Source organism: Diabrotica undecimpunctata, chromosome 6, assembly GCF_040954645.1.
Source record: "Diabrotica undecimpunctata isolate CICGRU chromosome 6, icDiaUnde3, whole genome shotgun sequence".
Taxonomy (NCBI): Eukaryota; Metazoa; Arthropoda; class Insecta; order Coleoptera; family Chrysomelidae; genus Diabrotica; species Diabrotica undecimpunctata.
In genome coordinates, this window is record NC_092808.1 from 29,784,886 (window position 1) to 29,810,230 (window position 25,345).

The 25,345-nt window shown below is 33.1% G+C and overlaps 2 protein-coding genes across 3 annotated transcripts in view; both read left to right on the top strand.

Annotated features, from left to right (window-relative positions):
• LOC140443337 (transmembrane and ubiquitin-like domain-containing protein 1) overlaps positions 1–25,345 on the top strand; it is a 53,098-nt gene that overhangs the window by 16,169 nt on the left and 11,584 nt on the right. Inside the window, exons 4-6 of one of the 2 annotated variants that reach the window (XM_072534541.1) lie at positions 482–710; positions 7,544–7,855; positions 22,202–22,335. In XM_072534541.1, coding sequence (XP_072390642.1) covers positions 482–710; positions 7,544–7,855; positions 22,202–22,232 — 572 coding nt within the window. In that variant the 3' untranslated portion in view covers positions 22,233–22,335. Of the gene's footprint in view, positions 1–481; positions 711–7,543; positions 7,856–22,201; positions 22,336–25,345 lie in introns of those variants that run through there. The other variant, XM_072534540.1, reaches the window with a different exon arrangement.
• On the top strand, positions 12,603–17,641 carry LOC140442614 (uncharacterized). Its single transcript, XM_072533622.1, has 5 exons — positions 12,603–12,848; positions 14,080–14,187; positions 14,397–14,973; positions 15,029–16,642; positions 16,830–17,641. The coding sequence occupies exons 1-5, from the start codon at positions 12,796–12,798 to the stop codon at positions 16,920–16,922; spliced, it is 2,445 nt and encodes an 814-aa protein (XP_072389723.1). The 5' UTR covers positions 12,603–12,795; the 3' UTR covers positions 16,923–17,641.

Here is a 25,345-nt window from a genome sequence, read left to right on the forward strand (position 1 = left end):
GAAAATTTTTGGGAGATACATCGACGTACCAAGTCACCTAGGACTCGATTTCATGAAGAGTCCCACCAGAGCACAATCCTTTTGATACCGTAGATATCTGGGATGAGTGAATTTTCTTCTTAGAGGGAGTGTGAGCCGTATGGCTAAATCTGGATAATAATAATGCTTACAGTTACTAAATCGGAGAAGAAAAGCTAGCATTAAATAATCATGGCAACTACAGTGAAGGCTCAACTTTGAACGGCGTTTACTAAAAATTTACTTTTTGTCACTTATACACTGTAAGTTATTTCAATCATATTGAAATTTTAATCGTTTGTTTATTTTGCTACCCTGTAGAATTTACAAGATATTTTCAAAATATAATAATTTATAATAGGTGTTCGGATTTCTATGTCACTTAGTATCTTTATATTATTTCTAATTGCTAATAAAATGTTCATATTCATGTACTTCCCGAATAATTAGAAAAATGTTTCAGAACCCACTAGTTCCCAAACACAATCGTTTAGACAAAATACTAATTCGCCACAAAACTCTAGTACTTCTTCAGATGTAGAGCCGAGTGCCCCTCCACCGGAAGAAAGTGCTCCACCTAAAAATGAGGATACTACTAGCAATACAAGAATAACAGTGAAATTAAAATACATAAACGACGATCTAAAATTAGTTGAAGGAAACTTAAATGAATCTCTTGGAGAATTTAAAAAGTAAGTGAAAAGAAAGTAGAAAAATAATAAAATTCTAATGACATTTCGAGTAAAATTAATAAAATGATAAATTTAACCTACTGCAACTTTTTGCATTATTATTACTTACTTATTGTTACTTTTGGCTAAAATTAGTTAATATACCTATCGAGGACATACAGCATCGACATCTGCATGTATATATTATTTCATCTCCAGTCCGTTGCACATCATGAATGATTCTTTTTCCTTTTTTTTTCGGTGCCGATTTCCTTCTTTTCTTAGTTATTACCAAGATTCATATTTCGAACACCGCTTGTCACTTTCCTATCCTTCATTATTCAGCCTTTTTCTTCTTCCTCGGCTTTTCTCTTTTCAGGGATCCCTGTTCCCTACTCCTTTTCGTCACTCATTTCTCTCCATTGTTTATTCTTCATTTAGTTTTCATTTCATTTTCTTTCTCAAGTAGTTGTCTCTCAAGTCTAAATCTCTTCTCCTCGACTTCTAACACCTATATCTTTCGTCCCACATTTCTACGTCTGACACTGCCAAAGAATTTCAATTTTTGTTCTTGAACCTTTTTTGAGACTGTAGCCCCCTCGGCTCTTTCCCTAATCACGTGGTTTCTAATCTTGTCCCTTTTAGTCTTACCCAACACCCACCGTAACAGTTTCATTTCAGCTACCTCTATCTTCTTTTCCTGGACCCTCTTTACAGGCCACACTAGCATCGTACACCAAAGCAGGACTCACCACACTCTTGTACATCTTTCTTTTCAGCGTTTCCCCTATTGTTCGATCACATAGTACCCCGCTTATTCGCAACCAGCCTGTGGGCAATTTTGCAATTATCATCCTCAATGAGCATTGACCAAGTAGCCTTTTTCGTACCTTATCTGTCAGTACATCCATAACAAGATTGAACAGGTAGGGGCTCAGTGAAGAGTCTTGATGCAAAACAACCGTCACTGGAAAACTTTCGGTCCATCCGACACAAGTCTTTACTTTGGTGTATACTCCCTATCGATGTCTCCCAGTTGTGTACGACATTAACTTTATCCCTCTGTAGTTCTTACAGTCCTGAATGTCTCTTTTATCTTTATACAGTGATACCATCATGCTCTCCCTCCCATACATTGAGCATCCTTTCTTTCTCGTATATTCTACTTAAAATTTGCCACTGCACATCAATCTCTTCCTCTCCTAGAGCCTTCCAAACCTCCACAGATATTCCATCAGGTCCTACTGCCTTACCATTCTTTATCCTATTTAAAACCTCAACACTCTCATCTATCATTATCCCCGGTATTGCATTCTCATTTGGGGTCCTGCATCCTCTTGTCTCTCGTGGTGTTCTTCATTTAACAACTTTCTAAAGTACTCATATCATCTTTGCTTTATTTTAACATCGGACCTTAACACTCTTCCATCCGCACTCTTAATCTGCCGCACCGTCAAGATGGCTTGCCGTTTGCTTTAGCAATGCTGTATAATATTTTCATCTCTTCGGGTGTTTGCAACTCTTGTTAAAGCTTTGCAGACGACCTTTCCTTAGCAGTAGCTACAGCGCGCTTTGCTACCTTTTGTTTATCCTTTGTGACAACTCAACGCGCATGCGCGGCGCTACGTTGCTACACCGTCTGTCGGATGACAACAAAGTAGAGATGGGAGGATTTGTTGAGACTTCTTTTAAGTTCAATGGATGTTAACTGGGCGCCAGGCAAATTTGCCCCACAGCTAACGTCTAAAGTAGACTACAATTCCAAACCTACCAAATTGTTGCAGTACTAATCAATTGTATATGCAACAAGAGAAATGAAACGACTCCTCAATGATAAATTATATATTTATTTTATTACTATTATCCAGATTTAGCCATACGGTTCACACTCCCTCTAAGGGGAAAATTCACTCATCCCAGATACCTACGGTATCAAAAGGATTGAGCTCTGGTGGGACTCTTTCCGTGTTATCGAGCCCTAGGTGACTTGGTTTGCTGGAGTATCTCCCAAAAATTTTCGTACACATCTGGACGTCGCGAGGAGTACAGCTTTCAGTACAGTATGGCCTTATAAAGATGTTCATTTAGACCCAGCTGTTTGATGGTCGCTAGGAGGTTCTTGGGAATAACACCAGTAGTAGATAGAATAATAGGTACTGTCTGGGTACTTTCCATTCTCCATTGTCTCCTGATTTGTATTTCTAGATCTCTATACTTGGCGATCTTTTCGTTGTATTTAACACGCAAATTATTGGTGTTAGGTATCGCCACATCAATAAGTGTTGTTTGCCTGGTAAGTTTATTAACTAGTATGAGATCCGGTCTATTATGGGCCACTAGTTGGTCTGTCAGCACAGTGCGGTCCCAGTATAGCTTGTAGTTGTCATTTTCAAGCATTCTATCAGGGACGTATTGATAATAAGGAAGATGGTCGGTTTGGAGAAGTCCCAGTTTGTCAGCTAGCTCTTGGTGGATAATCTTTCCTACTGAGTCATGGCTTTCTTTATAATCAGTACCGACAAATGCCTGGCAGCCACCGATAAGATGTTGGATGGTTTCTTGGGCTTGGCATCCATATCGGCATTTGTCATTTTGGACTTGAGGATCTTTAACAATATATTTCAGGTAATTTTTAGTTGGAATAACCTGATCCTGAATGGCAAGTAGGAAACCCTCAGTCTCGGGAAACATCTTTCCTGATGTCAACCAATAGTTCGGCGCTGTATTGTCGACATATTCTTGGCTGATCTCATTGAGATGTCGCCCATGCAGAGGTTTACTCATCCAGGTGCGCATTTTTTCTTGCTGAGTCAGGTGGTTTATGCGCATTTCTTGTTCCCTCAGTTTAAGCGGCGTCGTATCATCTACTGCGCAAATTGCTCGATGTAAAGTAGATGTCTCAGCCTGTACCTGAAAATAAGTTCTTAAATTAGCAATTTGTTTATCCAATTGCTCACCTATATCCATAAGTCTCCTTCCCCCTTGATACCGCGGTAATGTTGTTCTCTCTACTGCACTGCGTGGATGATGTTTTTGTGCCTTTGTGAGAAGTGTTCTTACTTTCCGCTGAAGACCCTCTATATCCGTTTTTGACCACTTTATAATACCAAATGAGTAGCTCATCGCGAAACAGGCGTACGTATTTAATGCCTTAAACAAATTTCTACTATTAAGATATGACCGATTTAGTTGTCTTACTCTTCGCACGAACTCCGAAGTTAGTTCAGTTTTCATTTGTTTATGGTCAATTTTCCGCGCTTGTTTTACTCCGAGATATTTGTACATATCATTTTCACCCATTGCCTCGATGTTTTGGCCATCTTGCATATCGAAACCTCCGGGCTGAACCTTTCCTCTGACTATATTTAGTATACGGCACTTGTCTAGTCCAAAATGCATATTGATATCATTTGAGAAATTTTCTACAATTTTTAGCATCTTATCTAGGTGGTTTCGAGTGGAAGCCATTAATTTTAAATCATCCATATACAACAGATGATTAAGCTTCGCTACAACAGTGTTGTTATTTTTGATGCTAAATCCTGAGTCAGTAGAGTTCAGCAGCTGAGATAGTGGGTTCATTGCTAGGCAGAACCAAAGTGGACTCAACGAGTCCCCCTGGAAAGGCCCCGGTTAATAGGGATATCTTCAGTTTCGATATTAATTTCACCAGGTATTTGAAGGTGAATTTTAGTCTTCCACTCAGCCATTATATGCTTCAAAAAGGTCACGAGATTATCATCGACTTTATATATTTTCAATATATCTATAAGCCATTCATGCGGCACTGAATCAAAAGCCTTCTTGTAGTCAATGAAGGCGGTAAAAAGGTTTCTTTTTTTGGTGTATGCCTGATTACAAATGACTAGGTCGATAATAAGTTGTTCTTTGCAGCCCATGGAGCCCTTAGCACATCCTTTCTGTTGAGGCTCTATGATATTGTTTAGAGCACAGTTGGTAGATACGCCGGGCCACACAGGATGTGACCAATTTGTACAAAGTTGGAAGACAAGTAATTGGGCGGTACTTTGCTGAATATTGGGTGTTACTTTGATCCTTCGGTATTAGATAAGTGGTTCCCTGAGTAAGAAATGATGGTATTTCCTGTGAATTAGAAATAATATTATTAATAAATACTGTTAAAAGATCATGAACAGTGAAGTTTTGAACTCCGTCTGGTCCAGGAGATTTCCAGTTTGTCCCTCTTTGATAATGTTCGAGACTTCTTCAGTGGCGAAATGTTCATAGGGAATATTACTGTAGTGTTGACAGTTGTTCGTCGTTTCTTCAATCCATCCAGCATTGTTGTTATGAGTAGCTGGCGTCGAAAGTTGGTTCCCCCAAAACTCATGAATTTCTTCTTGGCTTGGGTAGGATTTATTATTTGCATTTTCTACAGTGGAATTGAGTTTCCTATAGAAAGCCTTATCTGCTTGCTCAAAAAGTATATTGTCGCATTTCCGGTTGTTACTAACCTTGTATCTCCTCAGGCGGCCTGAGTAAACAGATAGTTTTTGTTTTAATGTGTCCAGGCATTGTTAAGGTGTGTTGTTTTCTGGATCATGTCGTGAGTGTCTTAGAGTGTTAAACAATATTTCTTCAGCTCTTTTGATGATTTTTCTACTTCTTACTCCTCTTATGTATTCTGTTATTTGTCCAATGTCCCTACGCAGTAATTCAATCTTCCCCAGCAGACGTTTTTCCCAGGGTGCTATTCTGTTACCAGTCTTTCCGATGTTGGTACCCCGTCGTGTTCTGATCTTAATGCCCATAACATTAGCAATTGCTGTTGCTGCACAGTAAATTAGCATATGCAAATATTCTAATGTGTGGGCTTCTGTGATATAATTGGGTAGGACTTCAATATACACAATTTGTAACAGAGCTCCTAGTTTCTTAGAAGAGTTTATTTTTGGTAGCGGTGGTCTGCTAAGTGGGTTTGTTCCACTAAACTCTTGTACAGCGCGTGCCATCTCGTTTACCAGACAATTATTACTATTACTATACTATTACTTACAAATAAAACTAAAATTAGTGTAGGGCTAATGAACATGTTACGAAACAATTAACAAAATGGCAATAGTAAAACTAGAGGAGTTATCCAGCGATGTGTTCCTAAGTTCATAAGGGGAGGAAATCGATGGCTAAGAAGGTAACCAAGAAGAACAACGTGATGAGAAATCAGAACCCTATGGCCAGAAGGGTTTTAAGGGGGTACAGATACCAATATACACTCTTCTACTTCCCACAGAGTATCTCTCACCATTAAATACTGTCTACCCCTATCGACTACGTGGTTTAAGGCCTGATGTTGTATTCTCAAGGTGGCTTCAGGAATCATTCCAGTCTACATGTGGAAAGGAATCGTGAAAATATGTCCCTTATAAATACGGCATGAAGTTGGCAATTATGAAAAATATGCCCAAGTTCCATAAACATATAAACCTAATATATTTTAAACATTATAACATATTTTAAAAGGGACTCCTTTTAAAATATATAAATGGTATAATTTTAACTTCGCTTGAAAAGATATACCAAAGACACCTGGAAATGACCAGACGGCCTTGCAGTAAATATAATAGATCATTCTATTGTAGACTCCAATCCAATATAATAAACGTTCGCATCAGAAGAGGAGCAAATGCGGGTTCTGATCACTACTGGATCGAAAGTAGGGTAAGAGCCAGAATTTTAAACGTTTAAAAAAGGAAGTAGGTTTTAAACATGAACGATACAATGCCGAAGGAGATAAAAATACAAACAAAAATAGAAAATATAAACAGCAAACTTAAAAACCGACTAAAACATGAAAACAAATGAAGAGTGGGGGGGGGGGTGAAGAAGCAGCTGAAGAATTACTAGGCATGAAAGGTAAACAAAGAAGAACAAGAACGAATGGCTGTTTTGTCAAAGAATATCAGATTATAATAGAGAGAAAAAAACAGAGCATATTTAATGATGCAACAGGGATACATAACCCGACAAGCAGAGGAGAAATATAAATATAACTACGCAAGGAAGAAAAGAAAATCCACCGCAGAAAGAAGAGAGAAACTATGAACAAAGAACTTTAAGAGCTACAAGATCTAAGTAAGCCAATAGAGATGAGAAAATTTTACCAGAAACTGAACAAAAGCAAAAAGGAATTTAAGCAAAAGAAGTAAAGAGACAAGGAGGGTAATACATTGACGGAACAGCAAGAACAACTAAGAAGATAGAATTCCTGAATGAGACCGAAAATGTTTTAGATTATATTACGATATCACGCGTATGACTCATTTCATTATTTCTTTGCTAGAGTATAGACAATAAGGCAAAGTTACAAAACCAGTAACAACAACACTCGAGCGTACCACAGCTAATTACTTCCAGAAACATCATGAAGATATGGGAGAAATTGTGGCAAAAATCTGTTATTTACAACAAGGTTACTGACTTTTTCATATTATGGGAGATTGGAGCAAGCTTATTAACAGAAATAATATTTTAATATTTTATTTAGATGGTTAAATGTTTAAAACGCAATACCTTATCTTTCTTTTAGACCACTCATACCTCTTTCTAGCCTCTTTCTTCTCCCTAACCCTAAGTTGCACTTCATGGTTCCATCATTCCTTGTAAGTTTTCTCTGGCTGTTATTTCTTGTTTTACCGGTGAGCTTAGATTCTGGTGTCTTATATTTAATTTAAATAATGTTTAATAAATCAGTGGGTAATGCATATTTTTTATTGTACTCAAAATTTTGAATTAGTTTACTTGATAACGTCATCCAAGTATGGTTTACTAAAGTATTGAAGGTTATATTTTTATTTCATTTTAATTTTCTAAATTAATAACATTATAAATTTTAGGAGAAATTTCGTGCCAGAATTATCCTCAAATAAACTGATACGGTTAATATTCAATGGACAGGTCCTTCAACCAGATACGCAAACCCTAAAAAATTGTGGACTGTTTGATAATTGTGTCGTCCATTGTTTGATACACCAGAAGAGGGCTCAATCGAATCGGTCTAGTGGCACCGAAAGCAGAAGAGAAGGATATTCTTTTCCAAATACAAATGGTTCGGCCAACAATAACAATAATCAAAATAGGGATTGGGACTTAGGAAATTTCCTGTTTGGCTTTATTAGTATTATACTTTTAGCGGCTTGGTATTTTAGGTAAGTTTAGTTCATACATTTCTGGGCAAACTAATGCACTTGAACTCTTCTACTACTTCTTTGGATAGATAGTTCTTTTGTGCATCCATCCATATATTTGTGCCCCCCAATTTGCTAAATGAGCTAGAGTGCTTTAATTTTGTCTGGAATATTATTAGAAATGATTTAAAAATTTGTCTGAAAATAAAAAATAAATAGATAAATTGGCAAAATAAATTTTCCTTATCCCTCATATTAAATTTATCCAAATTATACATTGTATAGTTACCTTTTCTATCGACTTTTCCCCGTCGAAATTTCTGTACCAAATATTCTTTAGGTACTACATAACCAATCACACCATAGGTACTAGGAGATAGCATTTAACCTGGCTGTCAGGACTCAAGTGTCTTAGTGTTCATTATGTAAATCGACTGGTCACTGTACATACGACTATAGTGCTATTCTTGTTACCTCCTTTAGTACACTTCAGTACTTTGCTATCACTACATCAAAATGTTTTCTATTCCCTAACCATACCATATGGTTAGCTTCGCCATGGAGACTCCTCATAAGGAAAATATCTTCCGCTCCATCCGCCCATTAAAATCCTACTGTCAGAAATGTTCGCGGTAATCCTCACGTCACCAACCTCCACCCAAGAACCATCCTCTGTTCTCAATACCAGTAATGCATTGGTTAGTGATCATTGTAATTTAGTAATATTTAGTAATATAGTAATTTTAAATCTAGCTCCATTGAGGATAGACATTTGTTTCTTGGTCTTCCGCTTATTATCTGTCAATGTTCTGCTCAGTTCTTTTGTATCACTTTGTATTACCGTAATTTTCTACGTTGCCCTGCCTCAGATTTTTTGTCCTCGTACTTCTACCGTTATCGATGGCTTCGATTACTTAGTTGGTTCTTCTCCTCCATCCAACTTCTATTTTTCTTCCCCCGTAGACTTGTCTTTGTTCCTTTCTTCCCTCAAGTTTGTTCTGTTTAAGAATTATAGACAGAGATTATATGGAGAAAATAAGAGTAAGACAATAGAAAATAGTGGCGCAAAATCGGGAGGAATGGAAGGCAATTGTAAGCGCGAAAACACTCACGACGAGTTATAACACCAATGATTTCCCGTCAAGATCCATAATCCGCAGTTTAAAACCTCCCATCTCTAGGGATGGCTGTAGTGTGTTGGATTCAGGCTAGAGGAGTACATCCGAGCCCATTTCCCTTTAGAAGAAGGAGGTCCTGCAAACATTATCCTGCCTACCAACTAAACCACCCTCTCCTACTTGTGCGCAGTTGACTGTCGTACGTACCGTACTCCAAAAGTGGGATGGCCGCTGTAAGGCTGACGACACTTTCGAAGCACTCCCTTCCCTTATCTATAACTTATCTCTGTCGCTGGTCCGGCTGGTGTTTCTTTTCTCCTTTCTTTTTAATTACTGTTCGAATGTAATTTTGTACAATATTCTATCCCTCCTTACTTCCAGTCATCTTCACGATCATGTCTCTCACAGTTTCTCTCCACTGTCCATCTATTACACTCGAGCATTGTGTGAGTACCAGTGTCAGAGTATTCACAGTATAGGCATTTATCTGTATCTGTCTTTCTGAATCTATGAAGATATATCCTAAAACACCCATGTCCTGTAAGCACTTACGTTAGGAAGTAATCCAGTCGCCTGTGACCACTGTTCACCCAGTCCCTTAGGCTCGGGATCAGCATCTTGGTCCACTGAGCAGCATCTTCCGTGTTGTTCTGCTTGCCATCTTTCTATTGATCTTTCTCTTTCTTCCTTTTTTATGGCTGCTGTCAAATATTCTCTTCTCTCATAGAGATGTCTCTTTTCTACTGCTAACACATGCAGAGGTACACAACCCGTACCTAACCGGCCTTATCACTGTGGTGTATAATCTTATCTTATTTACTTACTTTAGTTGTCTTAGACACACCTTTTGATTTTAGAATTCTTGGTAATTCCTCCTGCGCTTCTGTAATCTTCAGTAATTCTTCTTTGTATCTCCATATCATTCTTGTTTTTTTCGCGGTTTGCTTTCACAAGATATTGGTAACCTTTTGCATCAGCTCCTCTGCTATTTAAAATTTTTCAATACTCAATCAATCAAAAGTTTGCAAACTTACAGTTATAGTTTTTCCTCGACCAAAAGTTTAATGTACCGTATATTGTTTGTTTTTTCTCTAGGCCAATTTTTGTTTGTTTGTTAACATTAGTTTAGAATTTCTACCTTATATTATATACAGTCGGAAAAATGAAAGATTACCCATAAACGATCATATCAATAACTTATTTTGTATTTGCTGTCTTTTTCTATAACAAACATTTGTTATTTATAGAAAAAGTCAGCAAATACAAAATAAGTGATTGATATGATCCTTCATGGGTAATCTTTCATTTTTCCGGCTGTATCTACCTTCCCCGCAAGTACTCCTTACATTCCACTTACCTATTAATATATTATTACCTTTTTCGGTTTCTCCTCATACTGCTCCTGCTACTGCTGATACTATCTCCAACTTAATTTTCTCTCCGGTTACTAATCGCCAATTACTATTGGAATCTGCTCACTTAATGCGTTGCTTGAATGGAGTTAGCCTTTCCTCTTCGGTTTTCCACTGTAACCAATAATCTGTACCACTAACAATAGTTTAGTAATTACGGTTTCTTTATTTTCTCTACCGTTACTGACACTCCGGCAATAGAGCTTTAAATTCTTGCATGGATCCTCGTTAAAGTCGTTGCCTATATACAGGGTGGTCCTTAAGTAATTGTACAAAGAGAAACCGTAGATTCTGCACTTTAAAATATTACGATTTAAGCCAACTTGCTTTAATAAAATGTTGATATTAAGAAAAATACAGGGTGTTAAAGTGGAAATTTAAAATGTTATTTTTCGCTATAACTTTTACGTTTGTAAATATTTTTGGACACAAATTTACAGTTGGATGCTTTTGAGTAGGATAAATTATAATTTTATACTTACTTTAATTTAACTAATAGAGGGCGCCACATATGCCACATGTGTGGCATAAATTTGCGCTTCACTTTTTTGCTCTTTAAGTTAACTCTATTTGTGTTAAAAAATATTAAAGATACATTATTTTTACAAAGAAAAGGTATACTTGTTGGTAACCTGAAAATTCAACCGTTTTCGAGATAAATGCATTTATAAGTCAGCTGCACAATAATTCTTAGTTTGATATTTGTGCGGTAAAGCACTGAATACATGTAGATAGGCATTATTCATAGTTTATTCTTATTAGAACAACTCAAAGAAGATAATGTAACATCACAAAATGCTTTGTTATATGTGCTAAATGTCTTATTGGAGAAAAGATATTTCATCTTCTTCTTTAGGTGCCGTGTCCGTATTCAGACGTTGGCCGTTATCATGTTTACATTTTCCTTTGCTATCGCTTCTTAAGTTTCTATAATGGCGTTGTAGTAATTACTTTTTATCTATTGTAAAATGCTAAAAACCCAAAATATGTGGTTTATGCAAGATGGTACACAACCACATTCTAGAGAGAAGGCAGTTAGAATATAGGTTGGATTGGTCGTGGTAGTCATATTCTTTGGCAATGTGGTGAGATATTGATATAATTATTTAATTCAGAAAAAATCCGAAAAGAATACTTATTGTTCATTGCGTAAATTGTTTACTCATTTTTATTAGGACAAATAGAAATTGGAGCACAGGTATTGAATAACACATATATGTGTCCTGTTTCATCATACTTTTGCTACAAATCTAACCTGAAAGACTCAGTATTTTTACAAAAACATCATCGTTGTCCTAATAAACGATATTGTTATAAATATAGTAAACACATAGGCAATTTAGTTCATCATAATATTAGTTCGTTAGTAAATCATAATAGTCCATTTGTTCGAGATGTAATTATAGTTACTCGTAAGCTGTAACGTAATCATATAAATAAGTAATGTCATCGATATATTCATCCATTATACATTATAGCCACCACGTAGCCCCGAATTTAATCCGCTTGATTTTGGTGTATGGGGCGCTTTAAAACAACGTGTCTATAAGAATCCCATAAACATTCGCAACCAACTATGGGAAGAAATAAATACTGCAGCAGTTTCTTTAGAACCAATATGAGACGATCTTTTATGGAATGTATTGAGAAATGAATTAAAGAAAATGGTGGACATATCGAACATTTACTTTGACAAAAACTTATGTTATTTAGTTTAACTATTTCTTAATTTGCTTTGTAAACAAAATGATTTGATTATGACTTTAATTTAAGGCTGTTTTATCGGTGCACCAAAACCTAGGGACAGTGTTTTCTCTGTTATTTACCGACGAAATTTCTCGAAATTTGGACACGTTATTCGAAATTATGTTACCTTCAAATTGATGGTCTTACTTTTTTTATTTTTTTGAAACTTCTGTTGAAAAATTGGATTAGACTGTTTAACGTTCTATTATAACCAAACTTTTTACGCCCATCACTTGAAAGAGTTTTTTTTTCTGTAATCGTTGGTTTTTTTTTCACCTTTCTGTGTCCAGTAATAATCGAGGAGAAAAGCGTGTTCCAACTTTGAAGAAAATTGCTAAAATATACTGAAATCTAATAGTGAAACGTGTTACTCATCATTGTCGCATAGTTTCATCGTTATCGCCTTCGTGACGTCAAATCTCATGAACGTACGGTCAGTTAGTTCGCTTAAATTAGAATCCATTATCAGTTATTCATTCTTGTATTTTTTTTTCATCAACTTGCTTAGTATTTACAGTTTACAATATTCTTAGTTATTTTGAAAACATTGAAATTCTTTAGTTTACGGGTATGTTAAGTAATATATTATTAGTTTAGTGGTATAAGTTATAAGTTCTTTAGTTTACGCGTATTTTTAAGTATTACATTAGTTTACTGATATAAGTTATCAGTGGCAAGATAAGAAATGAGTCCCAGTAAACGTCCTAGGACAAGGAAAAGGAGAGCAATTGCACTACAGTAAGTATTTATTATTTATATATTTACAACCGTTTTTAAAAGCTTTTATTTAACTTGACTTATATGTACGTTTTTTACGTAGTCAATTTTGTTCGTCATATATATAAATTTTTATTTTTTAAGTTTGTCGGTCTTTTTAATAAAACACTTTATTTTGCTTAGACGTTTCGGCCACTTGAGGTTTTCAATACACTCTTTATTTATTAAAACATTACACTTCTAACATATTATTTTCACAATACACGTTATATTTCAAAATTCACAAAATGCATGTTTATTCCTTGAGATGTGAAGAAGGAATGGTAAATTTGAGCGTACACATCATATGGTAGATATTTCAAAGCATTTCATCGTAAACCATTCAAGTCGTAAACCAAAGATTATACACAAAAGATCAAGTTACATTTAAGAAAAAATCCCTACACAAGAAAAAACGTTCCCTATTAATCATGGTTTACTGTCGTTAGTATATAATTATTTTTATATGAGCGTATCATTGATGTTCAAATAAGACAAAAAAGATACACATAACCTAAATAAAATATATTTCAATCTGATTTAAATAATAATAAATATAACACCATAAAAAGCTCTTAAAGTCATAACATATCTCCATTTTACCTTTTTTGAAAACATCAATGATACGCTCAAATAAAAATAATTATATACTAATGACAGTAAACCATGAGATATCAGATATCAACTTTTATTTGTCAGTTCATTAATGTCTGTGTCCCGTTTTACGTTTTGGTAAGTCAATATATACATATTTTACAATAACTGTTTGTTCTTATACATGTACATTATACATAGAATCTTGACAAAGGCAAGGATTTCCTGCCGAAACGTTGATTGCTATGGAAAATAAAATCTAGTTCCACAAATAATATATATTTTATTGAACCTAAACCCAAGAAATACTAATTTTATATTTATATATATATATATATATATATATATATATATATATACATATATATATATATATATATATATATATATATACATATATATATATATACATATATATATATATATATATATATATATATATATATATATATATATATATATATATATATATATATATATATATATATATATATAGCGTTGATTACGTTCTTCACAAACACCCGTTGTTCGTTTTATTTTAAAAATATTATAATAGTTCATTTTCAGTAAGTTCATATCTTTTTCCTACAATAATTTTGTTTCTTTCTCATATTTTTAGAAACTTAAAAATCAAAAAAGTTACTTTAAACAAAAGTTCTTTATCAAATAGTTCCTTCCATCAAGGATTAGCAGAAACATCTACTTTACCTAGTTGTAGTGTCGATTCGTAAGTAACCCTTTTACAAATGACTATATTTTATGATACCTAATTGGTAATAGTATTGAATACTTAGTAAAGTAAGTAAATACAGTGTTCATGACCTTACATATTATTTGTTTATGGTCAAAACATTACCAAGGTTTTACTCTTAAATAATAATAATAACCAATAATATCATTTGCAGAAAATACTTTAAATTTTATCGTTATTTCTAGTGACAGCTCTCATTCTCAGTCAATTGAAATTGCATCTCAGCAAAAACCATATTTTTCGGTAGAAGGTAGAAGAATAGTGGACATGAACTTTTTCATTAAATCGATTCAAGGTTTGAATGATCATTCTCCATTTTCATGCAACTTTTCTTATATGGAGATTATCAAAGAAAAAATGGACGGACTGATAAGTACATTGACTTTTAAATGTAAAATGTGCAATATTGAAAAGGAGATAGCAACAGAAAATTCTGGTAACAATTCAATGAACTTGAATGTAGCACAAGTGATGGCTACTATATCCACAGGGTCTGGTTATTCAGACATACAGCAGCAACACGCTGCATTAAATATACCTGTGATGTCCTACAGGCAGTATGCAAAACATACGGAGACAGTTGCAGATATCATCTGCCAAACACTTTGTGATTCCATAGAAGGGGCTGGACGGGAGGAATTAGCTTTAGCCAAAGAAATTGGTGAAGTAGATTCCGACGGAAATGGGTTAATAACCGTTATAGCTGATGGTGCTTGGTCCAAAAGATCGTATAAAGTAAACTATGATGCTTCTTCAGGTGTAGTAAGTGTGTTGTATTGACAAGATAGACAATCTTTCTATATATTTTGTTTTTTAGGCTTGCATAGTCGGTGCCAAAACTGGAAAGATTTTATTTGTTGCTACAAGAAATAAATACTGTATTATATGCGCGAGAGCTGCAACAAAAAATGAAACAGTTAAATCCCATACATGTTCTAAAAATTGGGAAGGATCATCCACGTCCATGGAAACTGATATAATAGTTGAAGGTTTTAAAAGAAGTGTGGAGATGCATCGATTAAAATACATACAGTTAGTGGGCGATGGAGATAGTAGTGTATATAATTCATTATGCATTAAAAAACCATATGGTCCAAATATTTTAATAAAAAAAATTGAATGCATAAATCACCTTTTACGCAATTATTGCAGTAGATTAAGAGATTTGGCAGCAAAAAAAATTTCAACTAAAATGAAACCTGTGGCGCCAGAACTAAGAAAACGTTTGTCTAGTAATATACTAAGATTAAGACTAGGAATCAAAACAGCGATAGCCTACAGAAGAAATGAAACAAATAATATAGAAATTCAAATGAAAAACCTAATAAAAGACATAAAAAATTGTCCGTACCATGTCTTTGGACAACATACAAACTGCGATCAATATTTTTGTAAAGGATCCAAAGAAAACGAAATAAACTTTGTTATCAAATTAGAAGAATGCGGATTATTGAATGACATTCTCTCGTGTGGGAACAGACTAATTCAACATACTCATAGCTTATTGTTGAATATGAATAATAATGCAGCAGAAACATATAACTCTGTGATTTCAAAGTTTGTTGGGGGTAAAAGAATTAATTTTGTTTTGAGAGGTAGCTACGATACACGGTGTAAAGCTGCAGCGATATCATTCAATGAAAGAGAACATTACTTTAGTGACCTACATAAGAAAATGACCATGAAAAGTCCAGGAAAATATACAAACAAATACATCGATCAAATCAAAAGAGTAAGGAACAAAAGAAGACTGCGTAGAGAATTACACCCAGTAATAAAGAAAAAAAGAAAAATTGCACCTGCTGATAAAAATTACGGTGCATTAGATATAGAAATACCAACAAGCGAGAAAGAGAGTTTTTTGGAATCCTTACAAAAAAGTAATGAGGAGATTGCAAAAATAGAACAATCTACCAGGGGTCAATCTACAAATTTTTTGTGGAAAGAATACAGGCATAATCGTTTAACAGCCTCTAATTTTGGAATTGTATGCAAATTGAGGAAATCTACAAATCCTGCAAACACCACAAAAAAAATATTGTTTTCAGATTTTCACGGATCTGCTGCTACAAGGTGGGGACAAGATCATGAGGCAATTGCAAAACTGGAATTTGAAGCAAAATATAATTTAAAAGTACGCGAATGTGGATTATTCATTTCTGCAGAAAATCCGTTTCTTGCAGCGAGTCCGGATGGCAGTATTGATGACGATCATATCGTAGAAGTAAAATGCCCCTATTCGGCTTGTAAGTTGACCCCAGAAGAGGCTGTTAAATTAAAAAAAATTAAATACCTAACACACGAAGAAAATACGTTAAAATTAAAACACACCGACAATTATTTTTATCAAGTTCAAGGACAGCTAGCAATAGCTCAGAAAAAATATTGCTACTTTATTGTTTGGACACCTATGGGTTTTATTGTTGATAAGGTACGTATTTATATTAGTTTATAAACGTATTAGAAACCTTTTTTTCATGTCAGAATTTTTAAGATATTCAAACAATATTTTTATGATTACTAGTATTATTATTTATGTATCATTATTTATCGTATACTTAATACTGATACCTGCACATACTAAACTACAACAACTAATAAATATTTTCTAATTGTAGATAGAAGCCAAGCCGGAATTTTGGAAGCAAATATTGCCAAAATTGAAAAATTTTTATATTGAAAATATGTTGCCACGTATTTTAAGTAGTTAAAAACAAAAGCATCTTCAGATTACTTTCTTCTTCAGAAGAAAATACAAAACAGGGTGTTTTAAAATAAGAAAGAAAATTATCCACGATTTGTGTTTTATTCATCAATTGGATACTTTTCTTATGTAACTGCAACCTATAAATATATTAAAATAATGTATATTCCATTCCGAGAACTTTTTCCTCACAGTGCGTCGCCTCGAAATACTTGCCAGATAAATACATTTACTATTATGATGGTTTTGCAGGTACCAATTTTTTATAGATAAATAAAAATATTTTTTGTTTAATTTTTACTAGGTTAATATCGGTTTTCTCTAACAAATAAATAACTTCATGGGATCATTTTTAAGCTATAACTGCGAAATTGTTTATTTGTTTGTGACAACAAGTTGGAATTTTTTCGATATTTTTATGTTATTTTAAATTTATTATAAATAAACACCACGATGTTTTTTGCAGTCACGTTTCACAAATTTTTATTCAATACTATATTTAGCTAAGACATATAAATTAAAAATGTGATAATTCTTTTTAAAAAATTATCTACGATAATCAATCTGAAAAGGTATTCCCGACAAAACTTATTTGAATGGAGAATAATGCATTTGTTGTCATTAAACTACCCGTCGGCCGGCGCCACTGAGTAAAGATCGAAACAAGTTAACACTGTAGATTTCAAATTAGGGAGTTACGTAGGTCTGACGTAAGCAGTGTAGAGAAGTAAGTGATACGCCCATTTCAAATCGCAGTGTACTTCAACTGCTAAAACAGCCTTAACATAAAACGTAAAATGTTTGATGTAAAATCCTATTATTCTGTTATTTTGTCAAATCCTATTATTAATTATCCTGCTGATATATTTATTTTATTTAATATTTCGTTAACTATTAACTTGAGTTAAAGGTATTTTATACCAAAATTCAGAAGAATTAATGGTTTTGTCTATTTTTTCTTGAGTAATTGCCTTAGATCAGAATTATGAAGCTGATTTTTAAAATGCGATTATCTCGAAAACTGTTGAATTTTGAAGGTATTAACAATTATACCTTTTTTTTGTTAAAATAATGTATCTTTAATATTTTTTATCCTAAATACAGGTAACTTAAAGAGCAAAAAAGTTAAGTGCAAATTTATACCACATAAGTGGCATAAGTGGCGCCCTCTATCAGTTATATCAAAGTGTGCATCAAATTATAATTTCTCATATTTATAAGTACCCAGTTGTAAATTTTTATACATACATGTTTACAAACATGAAAGTTATAGCGAAAAATAAAATTTTAATTTTGCACTTTAACACCCTGTATCTTTCTTAATATCAATATTTTATTAAAGCAATTTGGCTTAAATCGTAATATTTTAAAGTGTAAAATCTACTGTTTCTTTTTGTACAATTACTTAAGGACCACCCTGTATAGCCCAGTCTGGTTAAAAAAAAGGTGGAAAAATGTTTCGCAGATATCTGAAGCTTTTAAGACATAAGTGGGTGATACTAGATGATGAATAGATGAAAAAATACTCCTAGTTTTACCTTGCGTTTTTTTTTAAGCAATAATTTATGGTCACAATTTGATTTTTTGTCTATAAATTTTTTCCCTTATATTTTAAATAAACAGTATTTATGTCATTTTTGTATGTCAAGAATATCTTTATTTTCCCGTTTTTTTAATTAAAATTGATAAATAATTTACAGAGATATTTGCAAAAAATCAGTTTTTTTGCACTAATTTATAAATTTTATTAATTTTTTTTATTAACAAAATAAAATGGTATTAATACATTTAAACATCAAGGAATTACCATCTTTTAGATTTGTGCGAAATTTCCCCCCGATCAGTCAAATATTTTATAAGTTATTTAATTTGTTTATCCCTGAGGCTAATTATTTAAACTATTGAGCTTGCCCTATGCATGATGCTAGACACATTCAGCAAATTTCATAGGTTTCTTTAAGACTTGGACTATCTCAGAAGTTAAATGCATATTGAGTTTTCATCGAAATTATTTACAAAATAAACGTTTGAAAAAGGGGTATGTTTTTTACTTATAAACAATTGTAATAACTTTTATATTTTTCAAGCTACAGACTTGTACGTACAACCATTGGATAGCTGATAAAAAAGCTCACATTAAAAAATAAAAAACCTATGACCAATAGGAACGAAGTTAGTGACTATTTTTTAAAAAATCACATCTCCATTGTTTATAAACATTAAGAAGTAAAATTTGCACAAATTTTGAATGAAAATCTAAACTTTATATTGAAACTTATAGCTATAAAATTTATCTAATTTTTCGAAAGGACGGTACTTTCGAAAGATTGACATAGGAAAGTGGAGAGGACATATGTTTCAGCTCCGTTTTTTTTTCGGCATCGGAACTTCAAATTGCAACACGTAGGAAAAATTTAAATTATCCCGGCTTCCTTTGCAGCTGCAAGCCTCTTTTTTTTATTCTGGGGTAGCTCGTCGAAATATGAATAACTACATAGTTTTCACTGGCCGGAAAATATGGGAAAACTCGGAAAAATTGAGTCCATTTGAAATTCACCTTAAATACTTACTTTTTTTTAATTTGCTCGAATAGTCTGTCGCAGTATTAATAATGATGACATAATTTTCACCCCCCATAAATCTCGGAAAATCCCGGAAAATCAACATATGTTTTTTCATTTTATATCAATGATGTAATAATACTTATATATTTTATAAATTAAGTTTCAGGTTATTTTTTACACATTATATTATTATATTCCTTATATTAATTATAATTGTTTGTATTTTTATAATTAACAATATTGATTTTTATTCTATTTTTCTTACAAATATGATATACAATATTTTTTTATTTTCTTTACATACATTGGTTTAAAAGTTAAAATTTGGTTCATTTATTCGACTTCACTGTCAGGTCTGAACCTTTTTGTTGGAGGTTGTTTGTCTTCACTTATTAAGTCAGTCTTTCCATACATTAACATATTAATGGGCGATCTTAATGCCAAGGTGGGTCAAGGTAAGGTAGGAGAACAAGTAGGAAAATATGGGCTTGGAAACAGAAATGACAGAGGAGATTGATTGATTCAATTTTGCCAAAGTGAAGACTTCGTAATAACAAGTACCTTTTTCAAATTACCTCCTCGACGGTTATATACATGGACATCTCCACAACATACCAAAGAAAAAATAGTGAGAAATCAAATAGACTACATTATGATAGCAAGGAGGTATCATAATGCTGTTAAATGTACTAAGACGTACCCAGGAGCTGATATAGGCTCAGATCATAACCCGGTAGTTACTGTGATAGAGGCGAGACCAAAAAAGATTAGAAGACCACACAGAAAGTCACTAGATTTAAATAAACCTAGAAACAAAAATATACGACAAGAAACAGGAGAAGAAATAAATGAAAACCTTCGTTCAGTGCAGCAACAAATTAACGATACAAACAACGTTAACCAAAAATTAAAGTACCTACATAAATACAGCTATACAAACGGCAGGAAAGAAACATCTTACAAAAACAACAACAAACAATAAGGGGTGGATGACACAAGATATACTAGACTTGATGGAACAAAGAAGAAAGATGAAGAATTACCCAGACAAATACAAAGAAATAAATAAACACATAAAAAAGAGAATAAAAGAAGCCAAAGAGGAGTAGATTAAAGAACAATGTGAAGAAATGGAAACCTATGAGAAAAAGTACGATGCGTTCAATATGCACAAAAAAGTAAAAGAGATAACAGGAAGCATAAAGAAATGCCAAATAGGTAAACTTAAAGACAAAGATGGAAATCTTATTGTAGATCTAGAGAATAAAATAAAAAGATGGACAGAATACCTGAATGAATTATTTGAAGACGATAGAAACAACTTAACTCAGATAATCAATGCAACTGGGTCAGACATATTGAAAGAAGAAGTAGAATACGCAATAAGAAACGCTAAAAATGGAAAAGCAAATGGACCTGATGAAATTCCTACAGAACTGTTAAAGCTTTTAAATGATAAATCCATAACCATAATATTAAATTTTGCAGCGAGGAGCTAAAACAGTTTCCCCTCCACTTTCCTATGTCGATCTTTCGAAAGTAACTTCGTTTCGAAAGGTTTTAAGTTTCGAAAAATTGGATGAATTTTATAGCTATAAAATTCAATATAAAGTTTAGATTTTCATTCAAAACTTGTGCAAATTTTACTTCTTAATGTTTATAAACAATGGAGATATAATTAACAAAAAAATTGTCGCTAACTTCGTTCCTATTGTTCATAGAAGGTTTATTTTTTTTGTTAAATGTGAGTTTTTTTACCAGCTATCTAATGGTTGTACGTACAGGTCTGTATCTTGAAAAATATAGAAGTTATTACAATTGTTTATAAGTAAAAAACATACCCCTTTTTCAAACGTTTATTTTGTAAATAATTTCGATGAACTCAATATTCATTTAACTTCTGAGATAGTATAAGTCTTAAAGAATCCTATGAAATTTGTTAAATGTGTCATCATTCAAAGGGCAAGTTCAATGGTTTAAATAATTAGTCCCAGGGATAAACAAATTGAATAACTTTTAAACTATTTGACCGATCGGGGGGGAAATTTTGCACAAATTTAAAGGACGGTAGTTCCTCAATGTTGAAATGTATTAATAACATTTTATTTTGTTAATAAAAAAATTAATTAAATTTATAAATTAGTGCAAAAAAACTGCTTTTTTGCAAATATCTCCGTAAATTATTTATCAATTTTAATTGAAAAAACGGGAAAATAAAGATATTCTTGATATAAAAAAATGGTATAAATATTGTTTATTTAAATTATAAGGGAAAAAACTTCTAGATAAATCATCAAATTCTGACCATAAATTATTGTTTAAAAAAACGCAAGGTAAAAATAGGAGTATCTTTTTATCTATTCGTCATCTAGTATCCCCCACCTATGTCTTAAAAGCTTCAGGTATCTTCGAAACATTTTGCCGTGAAATCGATGATTTTTGTATAACCAGACTGGGCTAATAAGCTTATCAGTATTATAACCTTAACTCATTAACTTAAGTTTATTTTTTGGGTTTTGGTCTTAAATAATTGATCTTTATTACTAATTTTTACTTATTTTCCGGGTGTAATATCTCAGTAGTTAGTTTGCATTATGTCGCATTATAACTGTCAACGTTTGGGTTTATTTATTGCCTATTTAATAAATTAGCAGATTTGATTTTTCAGGCCGATGTTTTAAATTAAATCGATATTTTTTTTAATTGAAATATTTGTCTTTAGTTTCTATTTTATGGATGGCCCTTCATTATGACCTTTGAAAATGCATCATTTATTTGTACTGGTGAATTGGTAGGATATAGTTTTTTTAAAAAAAGCTGTACGATTTAAGATTTGTTCTTAAGTACTAAATGATGCTATTATAAGGATGCTATATGTGGATAAAGGGTAAGGTTTCTGTTATTTCTACTACGAGTGGAATGGTACAACTACATTATTATTCGCAACGTAAACGCAATACATAGCATATGTTAGTGTGATGTCACGTAGTCACTTTTGGTAACTTGATTCTAAACAAACTGAATTATATAGTCTATTTCCACAACAGTTTATTTTAGAATCTTCAAAAAAGACATTTTATTTTCACTTAAAAAATATGTGAATGTGTTGTGTGGGTAAAAAAAAGATTCCAATGAGACTGATAGGAAAATTCTATAAAACTATTAGAAGTGCTATGATGTATGGAATTGAATATTGGGCAGTTAAAAAGAAAGAGGAACCAGGAATTTTTGTGTGGGGACAAAAAATGATAAAATTAAGGTTGGATATATTAGGGGAAGTCTCGGGATAGCACTAATTGATATCGAATTGAGGGAGCATAGGTTAAGAGGGTTAGGTCATGTTCAACTTCGAGATACTAATCACACAATACAAGGAATTAGTCTAGAAGCCAGTTAGATCACCGTGGTCTTTTCAATTCTGACGGGTCCACCCAAGTTTAGTTATACCCATTTGAAGGAATTTTTTTTTAAATTGTAAATTAATTAATTATAAGGGTTTAAGCAAATGTGAGCAATAACCATTTATACTTAAAATAATATTAATAATAAAGAACTAAAGGAATATTTTGAGCGTGGGAAAATGTTTGTAGATTTCTTTTGGCCAATATGCCCATATTTTTATGCACGCGCCCCAATTTCATTATATATATATATATATATATATATATATATATATATATATATATATATTTCGTTTAGGCCTCTCTTACTCATGCCGTCGTCTACTTCGTTCCTCCAGGATCTTCGGGGTCGTCCTCTTTTCCTCCTTTCTATGGGGCATTCGGTTATTCTCTTTATCCATCTGCTGTCGCTAGTTCTTCTTACATGTCCATACTACTTTTGTCTTTTTTGTGCTATATGTTAGTATGTCTGTTTCTATTGATGTTCTTTGCTTTATTTCGTCATTCTTTCTCCTATCCATTCTTGTTATTTGCAGCATCTTCGCAGGCATTCCATCTCTGTTACTACTATCTTACTGCTGTTTTTCTTGTTTATAATCTAATTTTCAGCCCCATATGTCATAATACTTCGCACTAATGTTTTATAAATCTGTGTTTTTGTCTTCATATTTAGGTGTCTATCCCACCATACTGAGTTAAGTTGTTGGATTGCTGTTCTTGTTTGTCCTAATCTTTGCTTAATTTCTTCCTCTGTTGTTGCCTTTTTCGTAATTATAACCCATTATACCCCATTATACTCATTATACCCCAAGTATTTGAATTTATCCTTTCCTTTGATTGTTACGTTGTCATCAATCTGTAGATCTTCTTCACTTGTAGATAGGCACTCTGTTTTCGCGAGGTTAATATCTAGGCCAGCCTTGGTATATTTTTCTTGTAGTTTCTTCATCATGTAACTGAGGTCTTCTTGGTCTTGTGCCATCACTACTTGATCATCTGCAAAGCTTAACGTATATAGGTATTAATTTCGTACCGGTACTCCCATGCCTTCGCATTTTCTTTTCCATGTAGTCAAGGCTTTCTCTAAGTATATTTTAAATAGGGTTGGAGATGTGGAACAACCCTGCAGGAGCCCTTTTGTTGTGGTGAAGTCTCGTATGATTCTTGTTCCCATTTTAATGACACTTTATTTTTTTTATACAGAGATTTTGTAGCTTCTATGAGTTCCGTCTGTATTTCTAATTTGTACATTGCCTCCCATAGTTCTGACCTTGGTACAGAGTCATACGCCTTTCTCAGGTCCACAAATGCCAAATGTATATCTCTATTTTTTGCTTTTTTCTTTTCCAACAGTTGTTCTAGTGTGTATATGTGGTCTATACATGATCTTCCTGCCGTGAAGCCTGTCTGATCCTCCCCGATTTTGCCTTTTATCACTTGCTCTATCTTTTTTCGCAGTATCTTTCCATATAATCTTCCTATTGATGATATTACGCTTATTCCTCTATAGTTTTCGCATCATTTTCTATCTCCTTTCTTAAATATAGATGTCATATATGCCTCCGTCCATTCCTTTGGGAACTGTTCTCCATTTATGGCTTTCTGAAATATCCATTTTATCATCCGATGTAATTTTTTTGACCCGTTCTTTATAAGCTCAAGTGAGATGCCTCCAGGTCCCGGTGCTTTCTTATTTTTGATTGCTTTTATGGTCGTTCTCATTTCCCTATCTGTTATTTCTATTTCTTGTTGTGGGGATCTGCTTCGTCTTCGCCTGTTTTCTTTTCCAATGAATTGTGGTCTTTGTTCTGTTAACAGTTCCTTGTTATAGTCCTTTCATTCTTTGTTCTGTATATTTCCCAATTTAATTTTTTCTTTTGAGTTTTGTTTCAATCCTCTCAGTACTTTCCATGACTCCGAAGTTCTTGTACCTCCTATGTATGTTTCAATATTTAAGCAGGTTCTTTCCCATTCTTCATTCTTTTGTTGTGTTATTTGTTTTTTCACTTCTCTATCTTTTTCTCTATATTCTTTATAAACTTCATCGTTGTTTGTAGTCAGCCATTTTCTGTATAGTTACTTTTTTTCTTCAAATATTCTTTTTGCTGGTTCATTTATTTCATAATAGTGCTGTTTATTTGTTATATGTTCTTTCTCTCCCAGGGCTTCGAATGCTGCTTGTTTTATACTCTCCTTTATATGCTCGTATATTTCTTCGATGTTGCCGTATCTGAATTCTATTAATTTTTGGTCTAGAAGTTGTTTATATAGTTCTCTTATTGATTGTTCTTGGAGTAGCTCTATATTGTATTGTTTTTCTCTTATAGTGTTCAACGGTTCTTCTGTAGAGGGGGTCTTGTTATCTTTCCAATTAATGCTCATTTTTGCTGTAAGTAGTTTATGGCCAGTTCCACATTCTGCTCCTCTTCTGACTCTCACATCTTTTATCTTTATTGTGGTATCTT

What these genes read in the sequence shown, in the direction of transcription:
- LOC140442614 (XM_072533622.1), top strand. Translation starts at nt 12,796, where the DNA reads ATGAGTCCCAGTAAACGTCCTAGGACAAGGAAAAGGAGAGCAATTGCA. An exon ending in AGGAGAGCAATTGCACTACA is followed by an intron (nt 12,849 to 14,079) that starts GTAAGTATTTAT and finishes TCATATTTTTAG; the next exon opens with AAACTTAAAAATCAAAAAAG. An exon ending in CCTAGTTGTAGTGTCGATTC is followed by an intron (nt 14,188 to 14,396) that starts GTAAGTAACCCT and finishes CGTTATTTCTAG; the next exon opens with TGACAGCTCTCATTCTCAGT.